At 38.4% G+C, this 18,171-nt stretch overlaps 1 protein-coding gene across 1 annotated transcript; it reads right to left on the minus strand.

The window, feature by feature from the left end:
• Positions 1-823: 823 nt before the first annotated feature.
• Positions 824-16,663, minus strand: TNFRSF9 (TNF receptor superfamily member 9). Its single transcript, XM_058552010.1, has 7 exons — positions 16,519-16,663; positions 15,689-15,796; positions 14,921-15,058; positions 14,302-14,368; positions 12,661-12,749; positions 11,977-12,111; positions 824-1,639 (listed from the first exon to the last, which is right to left on the minus strand). The coding sequence occupies exons 1-7, from the start codon at positions 16,634-16,636 to the stop codon at positions 1,551-1,553; spliced, it is 744 nt and encodes a 247-aa protein (XP_058407993.1). The 5' UTR covers positions 16,637-16,663; the 3' UTR covers positions 824-1,550.
• Between the last annotated feature and the right edge of the window lie 1,508 nt (positions 16,664-18,171).

Raw genomic sequence — 18,171 nt, forward strand, 5'->3', positions numbered from 1 at the left:
CAAGTACTAGCTCATAATGTTGAACACTCATTTGCCCTAAGATCCAACAGTTTCATTGTAAAGAAGTTTCCCTGGAGACACTCTTGCACAGGAGACACACAAAAGAACATTCATAGCAACATTAATCATAACTGAAAAAAACCTGGAAACAACCCAAATGTCCTCAGAGAATGGATGATAAATTATGGTATATTTGCAAAATCATACAGCAGTCAAAATGAATGCATTCTAGCTACATACAACAACATGAATGACTCTTATAAATATAATTTTGAGTGACCAAAGCAAGTCGCAGAGGTCTCCATACAGTACAGACCATTTTCAGAAAGCTCAAAAATAAGCAAAATTAAATAATATAGTTTTAGGGTACATAATTATATGATAAATGATTTTTTTAAAGCAAGAAAATGATAGACAACATTCATGAGAGAGGTGGCCCGGGGGGGGTGGGGGGGGAGGTAGAAGATGAGAGAGGGAAACAGCCCACAAATGGATACTCTGACCTTGACTTTGACCCTATAAAAGGTCAGATAGCAAATATTCTAGGCTTTGTGGGCTATACAGTCTCTATCACAACTAGTCAACTCTGCTGTTGAAATGCAAAGACCACCTTAGACAATATGTAAATAAATGTGTGTGGCTGTGTGTTTCAATAAAACTTCATTTACAGCCTCTGAAATTTGAATTTGAGTTTCATATAGTTTTACATGTCATAAGGCATTATTCTTCGTTTGATTTTTTTTAACCATTTAAACATATAAAAACCATTCTTAGCTTCTAAGCCATACAAAGACACGTGGCGTCTCAGATTTGGCCCTTGGGAGTTGGCAGATCCTTCGCTAGTGCTCTGGTTGGGTTCATGGTGTGCTTCATACTTATTTCACTTTTTATGTATTTCAAATATTATTTTTAAAATTTTTAAGAATTAAAGAAACATAAGCCCTGGCTCAGTGGAGAGCAGGACAAAAGCAGATGCGAGGAGGGAGATATCATGGTGCATGCGGGGACTTACGAACTCCTTCCAGAACTCTTCCTCAAGATCTGAGATTTTTGCCCTTGACCCCAAACTTGGGCACTGTTGTCATTCTCCTCCTCATAGTGGGGGGGGGGGGTCACTGTGTTGAATACTGAATCAGTAGAACATTTGGTTGGGGATATTTCATGCATCTTATGGCTTATTGTCAGATGTTATATTAGCACACAGAAAAAAAGTGAATTATTTTGATTATAATTTTAGCTAAACCATTGGCATACATGATTAAATTTAAAATATAATTCTCTTTGGATTTCAAAAAAAACTAGCTCAAGCCTGTTAAGCAGTATCTAGAAAATGCCCCTTTACCACCAGCTGTGTCTCACACTTCTGTTCTGTTAAAAGTGGTACATTTTTAAAGGCCAACTCATTAACATTTGGAAAAAACTTGTAGGGGGTAATCCTGTGTCTTATCCAAGATGGTATTTTTCAATTTAGAAAGATATGATAGCGCGTGGCTCGTGTTTCTCCTTCGATTCTTCTCAAGAGAGTCCCAACAGTTTTTTGGATTTCTGCTTCACAGTTCGCATTCTCCTTCTTCTTCTTCTGGAAATCGGCAGCTACAGGCATCTTCCTCTTGGGCAGTTTGTGCTGGTCTCATAAATGCTAAAAAGTAATTTAAAAGACACTTAACTTTATCTATGCAGAGATAGAAGTATAATGATGTACACCTGAAATATATACAATGTTATAAACCAATGTTACTGCAATAAACAAAAAAAAAGACACAACTTTTGTTGTCTGTTTTAATCATTTAACATCTATTTTCCATAAATCACAGTTGCAGAACATCTCTAAGTAGCAAATATTCTCAACTTTAATTTGAACAAACTCATTGACAAGAGAGGTATTAGCAAGCACAAACTTTTTCTCAAGATTATTCAAGATTTTTTTCTTTTTACTCAATACTCTTATTGGTCCTGAAAAACTATTTTCTTTATTTTCTACAATGGCTAAAAACAGTCTTGAGCATGAATGACTATAGCATAAAATTAGTCATATCCCAAACGTAACTATAGTTTCAATTCAGCAGCACATATTTTAGTCTTGAGGGTTACTTAGATTACACATTACATAGTTTCTTTTGAATGCTTTTGGCTTCAAGATGTTAAACATACTCTCATTACTTCCATATATTAGTAATTAAAGAACTGATTTATGCATTAGTTTCCAGGTGTTCTTTTACACATTAGTGTGAAGTATTTGTGTTACTGCTGAGCAATCTTTAATCCTAAGAAGATATTTTTTTATAGCCTGACAAAGCAAAAGGCCCTACTCCAATTTTACATGCTTGTTACCATAAAGAATAACCAAAACCCAACAACCACACTATCTCCAAGAACTTATGAGAAACTGGCAAGACATTCAGAAATACCAATAGGACGTCTTTTTTCTTTTGAAATAGCATCAAGGATTAATTTTAAAATGGAAATCTGCTTCTGGAAAGATGAAGTAGTCATACTTTTTCCCATTCTTCCTGCTAGGTATCACTGAAGACTCCAGACATTTTATATACAACAAACATGAGAAAAATCTGAAAGGTGGAGAGAAGAAGGCAGACCAGCTAAGGATCTTGGGACCCAAGAAGAACATAGGCATGAGTTCCCTGGTTTTCTTTCTGCCTCGTATGCTCCAGACTGGGAACTGGAGAAGTCAGCAACCTAGAAATGCTGATGGATGTAGACTAAAAAAATGCCCCAAGAAAAGTCGGCTCTTGCTAGCTACAAAACCAGGAAAGGAGTGGCATAGCAAGACTGAAAACTTTTAGATAATAATCACTCTACACTAGAAAAACATCACAGAAAAAACTGTGGCCCCCACACCCAAGCCAACTAGCAAAGGCCAAGTGGAGAGCCTAGACTTCCACTCTTGCCAAGTTGTATCAAGGCTCACCTCCCTCTCCTCACGAGGGTAGTATCAGAGGAGGCCTAGTGGAGAGCCAAGACTTCACTGCTGCTCAGCAGCAAGGAGGCCACCCCCTTCTCACTTCTTCAATGTCAGTGGAGGCCACCTGGAGAGAGTAACAAAGTGTCTTTCCTCATCCCAGCGAGGGTGTTATCAGCAGAAACTCAGTGGGGAGCCTGAACTCCACACATGTCTAGCAATAACAAGGAGCCCCTCATCTCCAGGAGATCCAGTGTAGAAACTGGACTTCTCCTTCTTCTGCTGGAGTGTGGTGTTAGAGGAAGCCAAAATAAATACAAGCTTCCAATTAGATCCAGAATCTGATAACATCATATCCAAAATGTCTGGGTTTCAATCAAAAATCACTTGTCATTCTAAGAATCAGGAAGATCTCAATTTGAATAAGAATAAACAACAGATGCTCACATCTAGATGATATAGATATCAGAATTATCTGGCAAGGACTTTAAGGCAGCCAACATAAAGATGCTTCAACAAGCAATTGGAAACACGTTTGAAACAAGTGAAAAAGAAATAGAAGATATTTTAAAAAGAACCAGGTGGCAATTTTATAACGGAAAAATTACAATAACTGAAATTTTAGAAATCAATGAATGGGCTCAGCAACATAATGGGAAGGACAGAGGAAAGAATCATTACCTAATCTGAACAACAGAGAGAAAACACTAGAAAAAAAATTAACAGAGTGTCAGGGACATGTAGGACTATAACAAAAGACTTAATATTCATGTCATTGGAGTCCTGGAAGAAGAGAAGAAAGAGAGTAGGGCTGAAAAAGTATTTGGAGAAATAATGGCTGAAAATTACCCAAATCCAGAAAAAGGCATAAGCTTACAGATTCAAGAAGCTGAGTGAATCCCAAATAGGATAAATCAAAGAAATTCACACCAAGATGCATCATATTTGAAGTTCTGAAAACAAAAGGCAAAGAAAAAATCTTGAAAGCAGCCAGAGAGAAGCAACCGTTACAAGAGACGTACAGAGAGACATACTCAAAAAACTACAGATAAATCAAGATGGAATTCTAAAAATGGAATTAATTTTTAGTAATCCACAAGAATGCAGAAAAAAACAAAACAGAGAAATGAAAACCAGAGAAAGCAAACAAAAAACAAAAAAATAAAATGGCACCTTAAGCCTTCACACATAAATAATTACACTAAATATGCATGGTTTAAACACACCAATTAAAAGACAGAGATTGGTAGAATGACCCCTATATGTTGTTTACAAGAAATTCACTTCAAATATAAAAATGTAGGGAAGTTGAAAGTAAAAGGATGCAAAAAGATATATCACATATATATTAATTTAAAAAAAGCAGAAATGGCTATATTAATAACTGATAAAGTAGACTTCAAAGCCAAAAAAATTACCAAACACAGAGAGGAACTTGACATAATTATGAAAGAGTCAATTCACCAAGAAGACATAGCAATACTAAATGTGTATACAGCAGTCCCCCCTTATCCACAGGGGATACATTCAAGACCCCCAGTGGATGCCTCAAACCACAGACAGTCCTGAACCCTACACATACTATGTTTTTCCTATACATACATCCCTATAATAAAGTTTAATTTACAAGTTAGGCACAGTAAGAGATTAACAACAATAACTAATAATAAAATAGAACAATTATAACAGTATATTGTAATAAAAATTATGTGAATGTGGTCTCTCTCTCTCTCACAATATCTTATTGTGCTGTACCCACTCTTCTTGTGATGGTGTGAGATGATACAACGCCCCTGTGATGAGACGAAGTGAGGTGAAGGATGGAGTGGGACAGCACAAGATTTCATCATGCTTCTCAGAACAGTGTGCAATTTAAAACTTAGGAATTATTTCTGGAATTTTCCATTTAATATTTTTGGACCATGGTTGACTATGGGTAACTGAAACTGTGGAAAGTGAAACCACAGAAAAGGAGGGACTACTGTACACCAAACAATAGAGTTGCAAAATAGGTGAAGCAAAACCTGATAAAACTGAAAAGAGAAATACACAAATCCACGATTATATTTGAAGAATTAAATGGCCCTCTCCCAACAGTTGATAGAACAACTAGACAAGAAGTCAGCAAGGATATAGAACTCAACAAGTCATCAATCAATATGATCAAATCAATATTTATAGAACACTCCACCTGACAGCAGAATACACATTCTTTTCAAGTGTCCTTAGAACATATAGCAGGATAGACTGTATCCTGGGCCGTGATACAAACCTCAACAAATTTATTTTATTTATTTATTTTTTTGTGTGAGGAAGATCAGCCCTGAGCTAACATCTGCCAATCTCTTTTTTTTTTTTTGCTGAGGAAGACTGGCCCTGGGCTAACATCTATATATGGGACAGTGCCACAGCATGGCTTGACAAGCAGTGCGTCAGTGCATGCCCGGGATCCGAACCAGTGAACCCCGGGCCACCGCAGCAGAGAGTGTGCACTTAACCACTTGTGCCAGCGGGCCAGCCCCTTCAACAAATTTAAAAGAACTGAAATCATACAGAGTGTGTCTTCTGACTATAATGGTATTAAATCAGACATCAATAACAGAAAGAAAACAGGAAAATCACCAAAACAGGAAAATCACCAAACACTTGGAAACTAAAAAACACACTTTTAAATAATCAATGGGTTAAAGAGGAAGTCTCAAGGGAAATACAAAAATACATTAAACTGAATGAAAATAAAAAAACAACATATCAAAATTTATGGGTCACATACTGAGAAGAAAATTTATAATGTGAAATTCTTATGTTAGAAAAGAGGAAAAGTCTCAAATCTATCATATAAGCTTCCACCTCAATAGAAAAACAAGAGCAAAATAAATCCAAAGCAAGCAGAAGGAAGGATATAATAAAAGTAAAAGCAGAAAATAGTGAAATAAAAACAATAGAGGAAATCAATGAAACAAAGAGCTGGTTCTTTGAAAAGATCAATAAAATTGACAAATCTCTAACAAGACTGATACAGAAAGAAGAGAGAAGACACACATTATCAATATCAGTAGGTGATATCACTATAGACCCTGCAGACAGCAAAAGGATAATAAGGTAATACTATGGATAACTGCAACACATAAATTGGATAACTTAGATGAAAAGGACCAATTCCTCAAAAAACACAAACTACCACAACTCACTCGATATGAATTAAATAAATAGACCTATAATTATTAAGGAAATTACATTTGTAGTTAAAAATCTCCAAAAAGAAAATCTCTAGCTCCAGACAGTTTCACTAGAGAATTCTACCAATTGTTTAAAGAAGAATTAACACCAGTTCTATAAATCTCTTCCAGAAAATAGAAGAGGGAAAATGTCCCAACTTATTTGATGAAACCAGTATTACTCTGATACTAAAACCAGATAAAGACAGTACTAGAAAATAAAACCACAGACCAATATATAGCTGCAAAAATTCTTAACAAAATATTAGCCAGCAGAATTCAGCAATATATAAAAAGAATTATATACTATGACCAAGTGGAGTTTAGTCCAGGGATGCAAGGCTGGTTCAATATTCAAAAATAAGTTTATGTAATACACTATCTTAACAGGCTAATGAAGAAAAATTACATGATCACATTAATTGATGCAGAAAAAGCACTTGACAAAACTTAACACTCATTCACGATTTTTTTAAAAATTCTCAGAAAACAAAACAGAGGAGGAATTTCCTAAATTTGATAAAGAAGATCTACTAAAAATCTACAGCTCACATCATACTTACTGGTAAAAGACTGAAGCTTTCCCCCTAAAATTAGGAGCAAGGCAAGGATGTTCACTGTCATCACTCTTATTCAACATAGTACTGGAAGTTCTAGCCAGTGCAATAAGGCAAGAAAAAGAAATAAAAGTCATTACAGATGGGGAAAAAAAACAACTGTGCCTATTTTCAGATGACATTATAGTTTATGTAGAAAATCCCAAAGAATATACAAAATACTCCTAGAACTAATAATTGAGTTCAGCAAAATCATAGGATACAAAATCAATCGGCAGAAATCAATCATAGGGGCCGGCCCAGTGGCATAGTGGTTAAGTTCACGTGCTCTGCTTCAGCGGCCCGGGGTTCACAGGTTCAGATCCTGGGCACAGACCTATGCACCGCTTATCAAGCCATGCTGTGGCAGGTGTCCCACATATAAAGTAGAGGAAGATGGGCATGGATGTTAGCCCAGGGCCAATCTTCCTCAGCAAAAAAAGAGGAGGATTGGCAACAGATGTTAGCTCAGGGCTAATCTTCCTCACCAGAAAACAAAACAAAACAAAACAAAAAAATCAATTGTATTCCTATATACCAGCAATGAACACGTGGAAACCAAAATGATACAACACCATTTGCAATTATTTAAAAAAATTAAATACTAAGGCCTAAATTTAACAAAAGATGTACAAGACTTGTATGCTGAAAACTACAAAATGCTGATGAAAGAAATCAAAGAAAAGACACATAAATGGAGAGACATATCATGTTCATGGATAGGAATACTTAACATAGTAAAGATGTCAATTCTCCCCAAATTGATACACACCTTTAACACAATTGCTATCAGAATCCCAACTGACTTTCTGTATATACAGATAAGATTATCTAAAATTTATATGGAAATGCAAAGGAACTAGAATAGCTAAAACAATTTTGAAAAAGAAGAATAAAGCAGGAGGAATCACTCTACACTCTACCCAATTTCAAGACTTGTTTTATAGATACCATGATCAAAACTATGCGGTATTGGCAGAAGAATAAACACATAGATGAGTGGAACAGAAGAGAGAAAGCAGAAATAGCCCCACACAAGCACAGCCAACTGATTTTTGACAAAGGCACAAAAGAAATTCAATGGAGGAAGGATAATGTTTTCAACAAACGATGCTGAAGCAATTGGACATCCATAGGCAAAAACATAAACTTGATCTAAACCTCTCCCATCTTACACAAAACTTAACTAAAAATGAACAATAGATTTAATTGTGAAAGATAACATAAGAGAAAATCTAAATCTTTGCAACCTAGAACTTGGTGAAGAGTTCTTAGACATGACTCCAAAAATGAAAAATATTGGCAAATTGGACTGCATCAAAATTAAAAACCTTTTCTCTGCAGAAGACGCTGTGAAGAGGATGAAAAGGCAAGCTCTGGACAGGGAGAAAATATTTACAAACCACATATGTGACAAAGGACTCATATCTAGAAGATATGAAGAACTCTCAAATGTCAACAGTAAAATAAACAAACAATCCAATTAGAAAACTGGCAAAAGACATGAAGGAACATTTCACTGAAGAAGATATACAGGGACTGGCCTGGTGGCACAGTGTTTAAGTGCGCGCATTCTGCTGCACCAGCCCAGGGTTCAAGGGTTTGGATCCTGGGCACGCACTGACACACTGCTTGTCAAGCCATGCTGTGGTGGTGTCCCATATAAAGTAGAGGAAGATGGGCATAGATGTTAGCCCAGGGCCAATCTTCCTCAGCAAAAAAAAAAAAAAGAGGAGGATTGGCATTGAACGTTAGCTCAGGGCTAATCTTCCTCACACACGACAAAAAGAAGATATACAGATGGAAAATAAGTACAACAAAAGATGTTCAATTCTTAGGGAAAGAAAAATTAAGACCACAATGAGCTATTACTGTATGCCTGTTAAAAGAGCTGAAATAAGAAATTGTGGCAATACAAAATGTTGGCAAGGATGAGGAGAAACTGGATCTCTCATGCATTGCTGGTGGAAAGTTAAATGGTACAACTCCTCTGGAAAATAGTTTGGCAGTTTCTTAAAAAAATAAACATACACTTACCGTACAACCCAGGAATTGCACCCTGGCCATTTATCTTAGAGATATGAAAACTTATGTCCACACAAAACCTGTGCATGATTATTCATAGTGACTTTGTACACAATAATCAAAAACTAGAAACAACCAAAATGTCTCTCAGTAGGTGACTGGTACAACCACACCACGGAATACTAGTCAGCAATAAAAAAGAATGAACTATTAAAACACACAACAACTCAGATGGGTCTCAACCGCATTAAGATGAGTGATAAAAGCTAATTTTAAAAGGTCACATATTTATGATCCATTTATATATTGAATGATTCTATTTATATAACATTCTTGAACTGACAAAATTGTAGAGATGGAAAACAGAATTGTGGTTGCCATGGGTTAGGGGTGGTGGGGGGAGAGGGAGTGGATGTGACTATAAAGGCCTAGCAGGAGGGAGATCTTTGGGATGCTGGAATAGTTCTGTATTTTGATTGCGCTGGTGGTTACACCAATCTACGCATGTGATAAAATGACATACACTATACACACAGTGTGCCAATGTCAATTGCCTGGTTTTGATATGGTGCTAAACTTACATAAGCTGCAACCCCATGAATGGCACATGAGACTTTTCTGTACTGTCTTTACAATTTCCTGTGAATCTAAAATTATTTCAAAGTGTTAAGTTTTAAAAATAAAGTTTTTTTTAAATGGATTACAGTTCCATCGCAACTCACTAATTACTCATAAATAATTTTGAAAAGCATTTTATAAAGAGCTTTATCATAGTTTGGGGTGAAGATGAGAATGATAGTTCTTTAAATCAGAGGTTTAGGTGAGAGCTTAGAGGTTTAAATCAGAAATTTAGACCTCAATAAGAGAATCAAAGAGCGAACCACAGAGTAGGAAAAGATAATTGCAGCAAATGAACTGTGGACTAAAGAATACCCATAAATTAATAAGAAAAAAACAGACAACCCAATGGAAAAATGCTCAAAAGCCTCGATCAGGCACTTCACAAGAGAGGAAGTCCAGATGGCCAATATAACATGAAAAGATATCCAATCTCACAAGTCATCAGGGAAATGCAAATTAAAACCACAATGAGATACTACTATCCACCCACCAGACAGATAAAAATTAAGAAATCTGGTAATATCAAGTGTTGGCAGGGATTGGAGCAAAAGGAACCCTCATACACTGCTGGGGAAGTGTAAATGGGGTCCCACCATTCTGGAAAACAGTTTGGTGCATCTACTAAGGACCAAGATTCACGTTCCTCACATCTCAGCAATTTTATTCGTAAGTTAAGAAAACAAAAACAAAACAGAAACACGTCCTTATGTGTACTGAGATACGTAGACAAAACTATTCAAACATCATTGTCTGTAATAGCCCCAAACTGGAAACAACCCAAGTGTCCATCAATACCGGACTGGGTAAACAAACTGTGATCAGTTGTTCAACAGAAGAGCATTCAACAGTGGAAATCAACCAAAGACAAATGCAGCACTTGGAAGAGTCACCAAGATACAGCGTTGAGTGAAAGAAAGAAAATGCAGAACAGATAGCACAGTGTGATTCCACTTGTATGAAGCCCACACGCAGCCGAATTAGACTGTGTTGTTAGGTAGCAAAACCATAAATAAGAGCACGGAAGTGAAGACCATAAAAATCTAGATGTGGTTAGTGCTGGTGGGGATAGAGGGCTTTCATCTGAAAGGAGTTCGTGAAGCACGTCCAGGGAGCAGATAATGTTCTATTTCTTGACCCGGGTAGGGTGACACAGGTGTTCATTTTACAACACTTTGTTAGACTTTACATGTATGCATTTTTTCTGTATATTTCACAATGTAAAAAGGTTTTACATTGCTTTCAAAAGAACCTTTTTTTTTTTTTTTTTGTGAGGGAGATCAGCCCTGAGCTAACATCCATGCCAATCCTCCTCTTTTTGCTAAGGAAGACTGGCTCTGAGCTAACATCTATTGCCAATCCTCTTCCTTTTTTTCCCCCAAAGCCCCAGTAGATAGTTGTATGTCATAGCTGCACATCCTTCTAGTTGCTGTATGTGGGACGTGGCCTCAGCATGGCCGGACAAGCGGTGCGTTGGTGCCCGCCCGGGATCCAAACCCGGGCCGCCAGTAGCGGAGCGCGCTATGCCATGGGTCTAGCCCCTAGACTTTTTTGAATAAATATTAATAGCTTTCGTTTAGTGAGTGCTGCCTCTGTGCCAGGCACCTGCTGAGTTCCTTCTTAGTTAGTATCTTGTTTAATGAATGGAACCCATTATTGAAATTTCTCAGGGCCAGCCCGGTGGCATAGCAGTTAAGTGCGCGGGCTCCACTTTGGCGGCAGGGGGTTCACAGGGTCGGATCCAGGCACGCACCTAGGCACCGCTTGTCAAGCCATGCTGTGGCGGCGTCCCATATAAAGTAGAGGAAGATGGGCATGGATGTTAGCCTAGGGCCAGTCTTCCTCAGCAAAAAAGAGGAGGATTGGCAACGGATGTTAGCTCAGGTCTGGTCTTCCTCAAAAAAAAAAAAAAAATGAAAAGAAAGGAAATTTCTCCTTTAATCCAAATTGGTGTCATAATAATCCATTTCATTAAACGCACTTCAAACTCCCTCCTAGTTCTCTGTGTCTTTCCTCAAGTCGTGATCTAGCTCAGATTAAGGCCGTTTATCAGCCAGAGGAGCAGTACTGGAGGGGGCAAACATTATTTTCTGATTCCTCTTTGCCAGTGTTCTGTATGCACAATGGACTGGCTGTACGTGCATGTGTGCACGTGTGTGAGTGCATGTACGCACGTTCACGTGCACACACACCACACACACACAGAGTTATCCAAGACCGAAGCATACGTGAATTATCCTTTTCCAGAAGCCTTGGATTATGTTCTATCACCAGCTCTGTCCACCTCAGCACTATTGACCTGGGGGCTGGATAACTCTCTGCTGGGGGCTGTCCTGCGCATTGTAGGAATTTTAGCAGCATCGCCGGCCTCCACTCACTAGATGCCAGTCGCACTCCCTCCCCACTCCCCTGAGTTGTGACCACCTAAACCATCTCCAGACATTGCCAAATGTCCCCTTGGGGGCAAAATTGCCCCTGTTTGATACCACTGTGCTATACTAACCTAGTTTCTATAACTTAAAAAAAAAATCATCGTTTCCTTTCTATTGTAAAAAGCCTTGCCTCCAAACACTAATATCTAATACTTTTATGTTAGTCTTACGTTGTTTGAATATATACAGGAGTTTCTTTCTGCCCTGTTTAACAACAGAGAAACGGAGCACGAGGAAGAACACCAGGAACAATGCCGTAGATGACGTCAATGCGAGAAAGATGATGAGCTGGGGGGTGTGACCTCCTGCAAAAGGAGAAATGCCTGTAAAAATATAACTTTGCAAACATACTCATATTTATATTTACATTTGTAAACCCCTAAACATGAGGAGAAGAGGTGCCTTGGGCATCTTCAACCAGCTAACTTAGTAAACTTGCCTGCGTATTAAGAAAACTTAAAAAAACAAACTTTAATACTTTTCCTAGAGGTTCACAAAAATTAAGCTGTTTGGCCCTTCTAGCATATAGGAAATATGGAATCTGTAACCCCCTTTACTTGGCATTAGCAAAGGTGTGGTATCTGCTTGGGTCAAGTCTCACCTTGGTCTGCTTACTAATGTGTATCTTAGACTAAGTGACAAACACCTGAGAAAAACGGATGTCCCTTGATTCCTGGGTAAAAGAAGGGAGGCGTTCTGGAGGTGCCTGTCGTGGGCAGAGAAGTAAGATATCGTGATATGGGGGTGACTTAGATTCCAATCATAATGGCCACGGTACATTTGCTTCGATTTAACAGCAACAAACCAGCTACGTGGCACTCCCGAGGGGGCAGGTGTGGTGGTGCAGGATGTACCTGGAGAGAAGTCGGCGGACGTTGGTCCACACACCACGTCGCGTTCCTTCGTCCCATTCACGAGTACAGACTTTCCATCCAAAGAACAGCTTAGACAGTCCAACGAAGAGTTCAAATGATTAGTTCAGGTACAGGTCATTCTAACTAAAAACAGTGACATTTTATACGCAGTAAAGCAACCTAGTGACTAAACGTGTGAGTCTAGGTTCATAAAGATATTTTGAAAAACTTCCCCTTGACCATCTGGCTTCCTCCAGCTTTCACTCAGCTTTCCCGGCTGTCCACAGTTCTCCCAGCTCTACCCACCTAACTGGATTCTTCTTTCTTTCCCGGGCTGGAGAGCCTTGTTCCACGACAGCTCAGTTCAGACTGTTTTGCCGGGTTAGTCTCACACCCCTAACTTTTCAAGCATACTTGACCATCTCCGGCACATATGAAAGACAGATGAGTTAGCATGAGGGTTAGAGTTCTTAACCCTGTGACGTCTTGGCCTCAGACAGACCAGGGTTTGAGCCCTGGGTCTGTCTCTTTGCAGAATGACCTTGGGCAAGTTAGGAATCTCTCTAAGCCTCAGTTTTCTCATCTCAAAATAAGATACGCATGTTCCCAGGACTGTTGCGGAGAGCAAACGAATGACCCCAGGGACACACTTCCACGTGCCTGACCCACTCCCAGTAAGTAGCTAACACCATCATCATCATTGTCACCATCACCATCATCATCATCATCGTTGCTCTTACATCTTTTCCCTCGTCTCTTTACCTAACCCAAACCCACCCATTCTCCAAAGCCCCAACTTTCCATGCAGACTGACTTTGGATTATTTGTGTTGAAAGACCTTTTCTTAAGAAAGAAAACTTCCCAATCTGTTACAAACTAATGCTTTTGTAAACCATCATAAGAATGTAAATGATGATAACGATAATAATAAAAATAGATGATAATAAAAATGATTTTCTAGTAAGAAAATCAAATGACAAAAGAACAAAGGCATACAAAATACAAGATCTAAGTTTTTATTATTAGAGTCGACAGATACACACAACTCTGCCAACTGCCTTGGCAGTTCTCACTGCTTACTCTCCATGCCTGTGCTGCTCTTGCTGTGGACAGACAGCAAACTGCTCATGGGCCAGTGCCTGTCTGCAGACCACACTTTGATAGCTCTGGCCCAGATCACGCAAGTCAACAGGAATATTCCCATGTACACCACTGGCTGTTTTACTATCTGTGATGGTCTTGTTTGCACAAGTACATGGTAGGTTTTCGAGGGTAGGAAACATACTTTCCCCTCCTTCTATATCATTCTCAGTGCTGGCATTGCACACTGGAAGGCGAGCTGATCAATTAGGGAAGTAAGAGGCAGCAAAGAGATCAGAAGGAAACAAAAGAACCCTGGGGCAGACAGTAACAAAATTTCACCAGCAAATCGGATCTGGATGCTCTGGGCGTCATTTCTGGAGAAGATGCTCACTTTGTGTGCCAAGTCACTATTGCTTCACATTGTTCCCACACTGCCTATTAGTAGGACAATCTGTGTCTACACTTGATAGACAAAAAAGCTCCAGTGACAACGTTCCTTGTCTTTAAAAAAGTTAACATAGATTCTTTATTTTGTAAGCTAAAAGAAAGTATACATACTTTGTCCAGGGTCGACAGACACCGCGTTTCTGATCATTAAACGTCCCAAAGCAACAGTCTTGACAACCTTGCATAAAAAGTAAAGCAATAATAAAAAAGGAACCATTTTTATCATTTCATAACTTTCCCTCTGATGAACATAATCACATAATAACAAAGTTAACTTAACACAATCTATACAGATTGTTCAACAATTCTTCTTGAATTTTATTAGTGATGAACAACTATTTTTTAATATTATTATATGATGAACATAATGACGTAATAATAAAGTCATTAACTTAATACAATCTACACAGATTGTTCAACAATTCTTCTTGAAATGAAACCCCAAGATGACTAAAGTTTTTATTCTAATTGTACACAGAGTATTGTATATATATGTATACAATGTATGAAAATGCATGGTCCTGGTGAATAGAAAATGTGATTTTAAAGTATTTCCATTGATTGAAAAACAATTTTGTGAATATCATATACTTGACTCAGCAGTTCATTGCTTGTTATTTTAAGGTGCTACAAGTCTGTGCTTTACTGTATATTCAAAGGACCAAGACCTAAGCTAATTACCGATGTCTAGATAACAAACTGGTGATAGATTGAAGAAGAGCAAACCTACCCTCTTTGGTTAATTCTTGACCTTGTTTACAATCTTGTTCACACATGGTGCATCCTGCCCCTAAGCAGTGGAATCCCGAGATGCACTCGCACTCTGCATTGCTGGTGGGGGAGCAAGCCTTCTTGGTCCTGAAAACACCTAGAAAGTTCTCCCAATGTTACATTACACTCGACCTCTGAACCCAGGAAGCAAATTTATGTTCTGCAATAAAAACTGTGCTCACTCTACTTATAATGTTTCTAATGATCTTAGAATGTAGAATTTACTTTTAAATCTCTATAGAAGGCATTTTTACATTTTGTACATTAAAAATTTCTCTCTTAAGACAAACACTGTATGATCTCACTCATATGTGGAATATAAACCAACACATGGACAGAGAAAACTGTACTGTGGTTACCAGGGGCAGTGGGGGTGGGGGGTGGGCACAAGGGGTGAAGGGAGTCATATATATGGTGATGGACCAACAAAAATGCACAACCCAAAATTTCACAATGTTAAAAACCATTAAAACATCAATAAAAATAAATAAATAAATAAATAAATAAATAAATAAAAATTTCTCTCTTAAATGTTTCCTCTAATATTTAAAAAGCTCAATCCACAAATAATTGCTGTTATAGTAAGTTATTTTACTGGACCTGCTTATCAACAGAGGAACCAGCATCTTTGAAACTTAAGACTTTCAGTAGAGATCAGCAGACTAGGGAATAAAAGCTTGTCTTCCCAACATGTATCCGGATGAAGAATACATCTTTCAACTCATACCTTGACATTGCCTGCATATATCACAGGTCTTTTGTCCACTTGTGCTGGAGAAACTATTTGGAGGACAGGGAAGGCAAATCTGATTCTTGTCTTTCCCGCAGAAATTACCTAAGGAGGGTAGATAATAGCTTTACATGTTTGACAAGGGACAGTCATCACTCGGAGCATAATGAAGGTCACAAGAAAACTAGAATGTGAAACAGTGATTAGTTTCTACCAATAAAGTCTCAATGATAGACTTTATTTTGTTGATTGACTTCTAAAAATTATACATTTGCAAGATTGCCCTTAGCATAATCACAGAATTAGAAATAACAAAGTATAGATAGTGCACCAAATAAATCAACAGAAAGGGAATCATTCCCTTTATTGAATAAAACAGAATGATTTCTCTCGATTGATCCAGGAGATCAATATGACCAGACTCAGGAGGAGATCAATCTCTTTCATTCATTAAAATTTAAATGTGTCTGCCTCTCTGCCCTCTGTTAAGCCTGCTGCACCCCCAGACTGAGCACAGGTCCCCACACACAAAGCTAACATTTACTGAGGTCTCACCATGTGCCATGCACTGTTCTAAGCCCATCATATGATCCTCCAAGAAATCCCGTGAAATAGGTTCTCTTACTATCCCCAGATGATGAGGCTGGGGTGCAAGAGATTAAATGACATGGCTGCATTCACACAGCTATGATGTAGGATCCAAGAAATATTTGTAAATGAATGAAGAAAAGATCATTAAAACAGAGCTCATTAACCCTGACTACTAGACTAACTGAACCACGTTTTCAACAGAACAGATCAAACACACATGTTAATTTGGTTCTTACCAGCTGGACAGTTACTACAGGAATCCTGTGTTATTGATCTTGTCCTCTCAAAATTCATGACCAACAGCACAGTAGCCACTATGTTGTAACAGCCATTTCCCATGATGAAATCTTGCATAGATATGATACTAGGAAAGTAGATTCCAAAAGAATTGAATCAAATTAGCTGGTTTCACAAACACCACTCTGCAAAAAAGCAAAAAAAAATTTCCAAGAATGAGGTGGTTTCTCCTTTTAGAATTATCTACATTTCAACCATTACCTATACAATTCTACAAGACCACAACTCAAGGTTTTTCAGGAACAATTAATGATGGAATATTATGGAAAAGGTAGAAAATTCATAGAAACTTTTATGATAAGACAAGCATGACTAAACATGTAGCTTTGTACATGTTTTCCCAAGTCTAAGCGTGCACTTTCCAACATGTTCTGCCAAAATGAAGAAATAACAATAGCAAGAACTTTTGGGGACTTTCATAGATACTTAGCACCTGCATCCAGATTTCAAGAATGCCAGTTGCTTGCTGCCCCTGAAACATAGCCCTTAAAAAGAGAATCTGTCAGTGGAAGCATCTAACAGTTTAGCTCAATGAGAAGACATTTCATTATTACTATTTGTCTGAACAGCATGTGGAAATTTCAACACCTAATTGCTAAAATGTTGAAACACCACTCTGCTCAATTCATTATCACATTTTCTTAACACATACATATTTGCTTATTTTGAGATTTGAAGCTCATATAGTAACAAAACTAAGGAGCCAAAAAACATCTGTTTAGCCTGGTTCTTAATCTTTATTTAATGGGCTATGGAATAAAAGTTATTCGAAATTAGAAGGGAAAAAAGTCCAAAAATGTACAAAGGGAACAAAGCTTCTATCCTCACCCCAACTCGGTTCCCCCTGTCTGCCCCAAATGAACAAACCTTGAGATCTCAGGGCTGGTGGAGAACTTTCCACTCCTCGATCTTCAGAGCAGTGATGCCTGCAGCTCGGAGGACTGCAGGTCAAACGCGGGAGCTTCAGTGACTCAGCCGGGGGCGGGGCCTCGTGGGAAATCCCCACCACAACTCTGTGAGGTAGCTCATTTGATATTTGCTGACCCCAAAATCCCCTAGAGCTCCTGTCCCCCCTCGATAATGGCACTTCAAACCGTTTCTTGGAAGCAGCTCTCTCCTCCTGGGACGTTTCTCAGATGATTTTGGGAAAAGGATTTTGTCATTTGAAGTAGTCTCCACGTCAAAGCTTTTAACGCATCCTTAAAGTATTTGAGAGTTGAGGGAGGAAACCCACTTCTAAATCAATATCAGCGCTTTTGCCATATGCTGCCCCCTAACTCAATAATAATGGTGATGCCATAGTGATAATTTATTGAGTGCAGCTGACATACCAGGCATCAGAGAAGCACTTTAATGAATACCATCCTCAAAAGAACCTTAGGAATTGATATTAGTATTACTATTATTGTAACCACCTTATGCAAATGACAACATTGAGGCTATGCCTCTGGTCAGATGAGCAGCAGGATGAGGAGCTGGGATTAGAACCCAGGACAGCCTGCCTCATTTTTACTATGCTCCCTGTCCTGTAGGTGAGATGGGGGAAGAAGGAGGGAGAAATGGAGGGCAATGGAGACTAGGGAAGTATAGAA

The sequence above is a fragment of the Diceros bicornis genome, chromosome 13, assembly GCF_020826845.1.
Source record: "Diceros bicornis minor isolate mBicDic1 chromosome 13, mDicBic1.mat.cur, whole genome shotgun sequence".
NCBI lineage: Eukaryota > Metazoa > Chordata > Mammalia > Perissodactyla > Rhinocerotidae > Diceros > Diceros bicornis.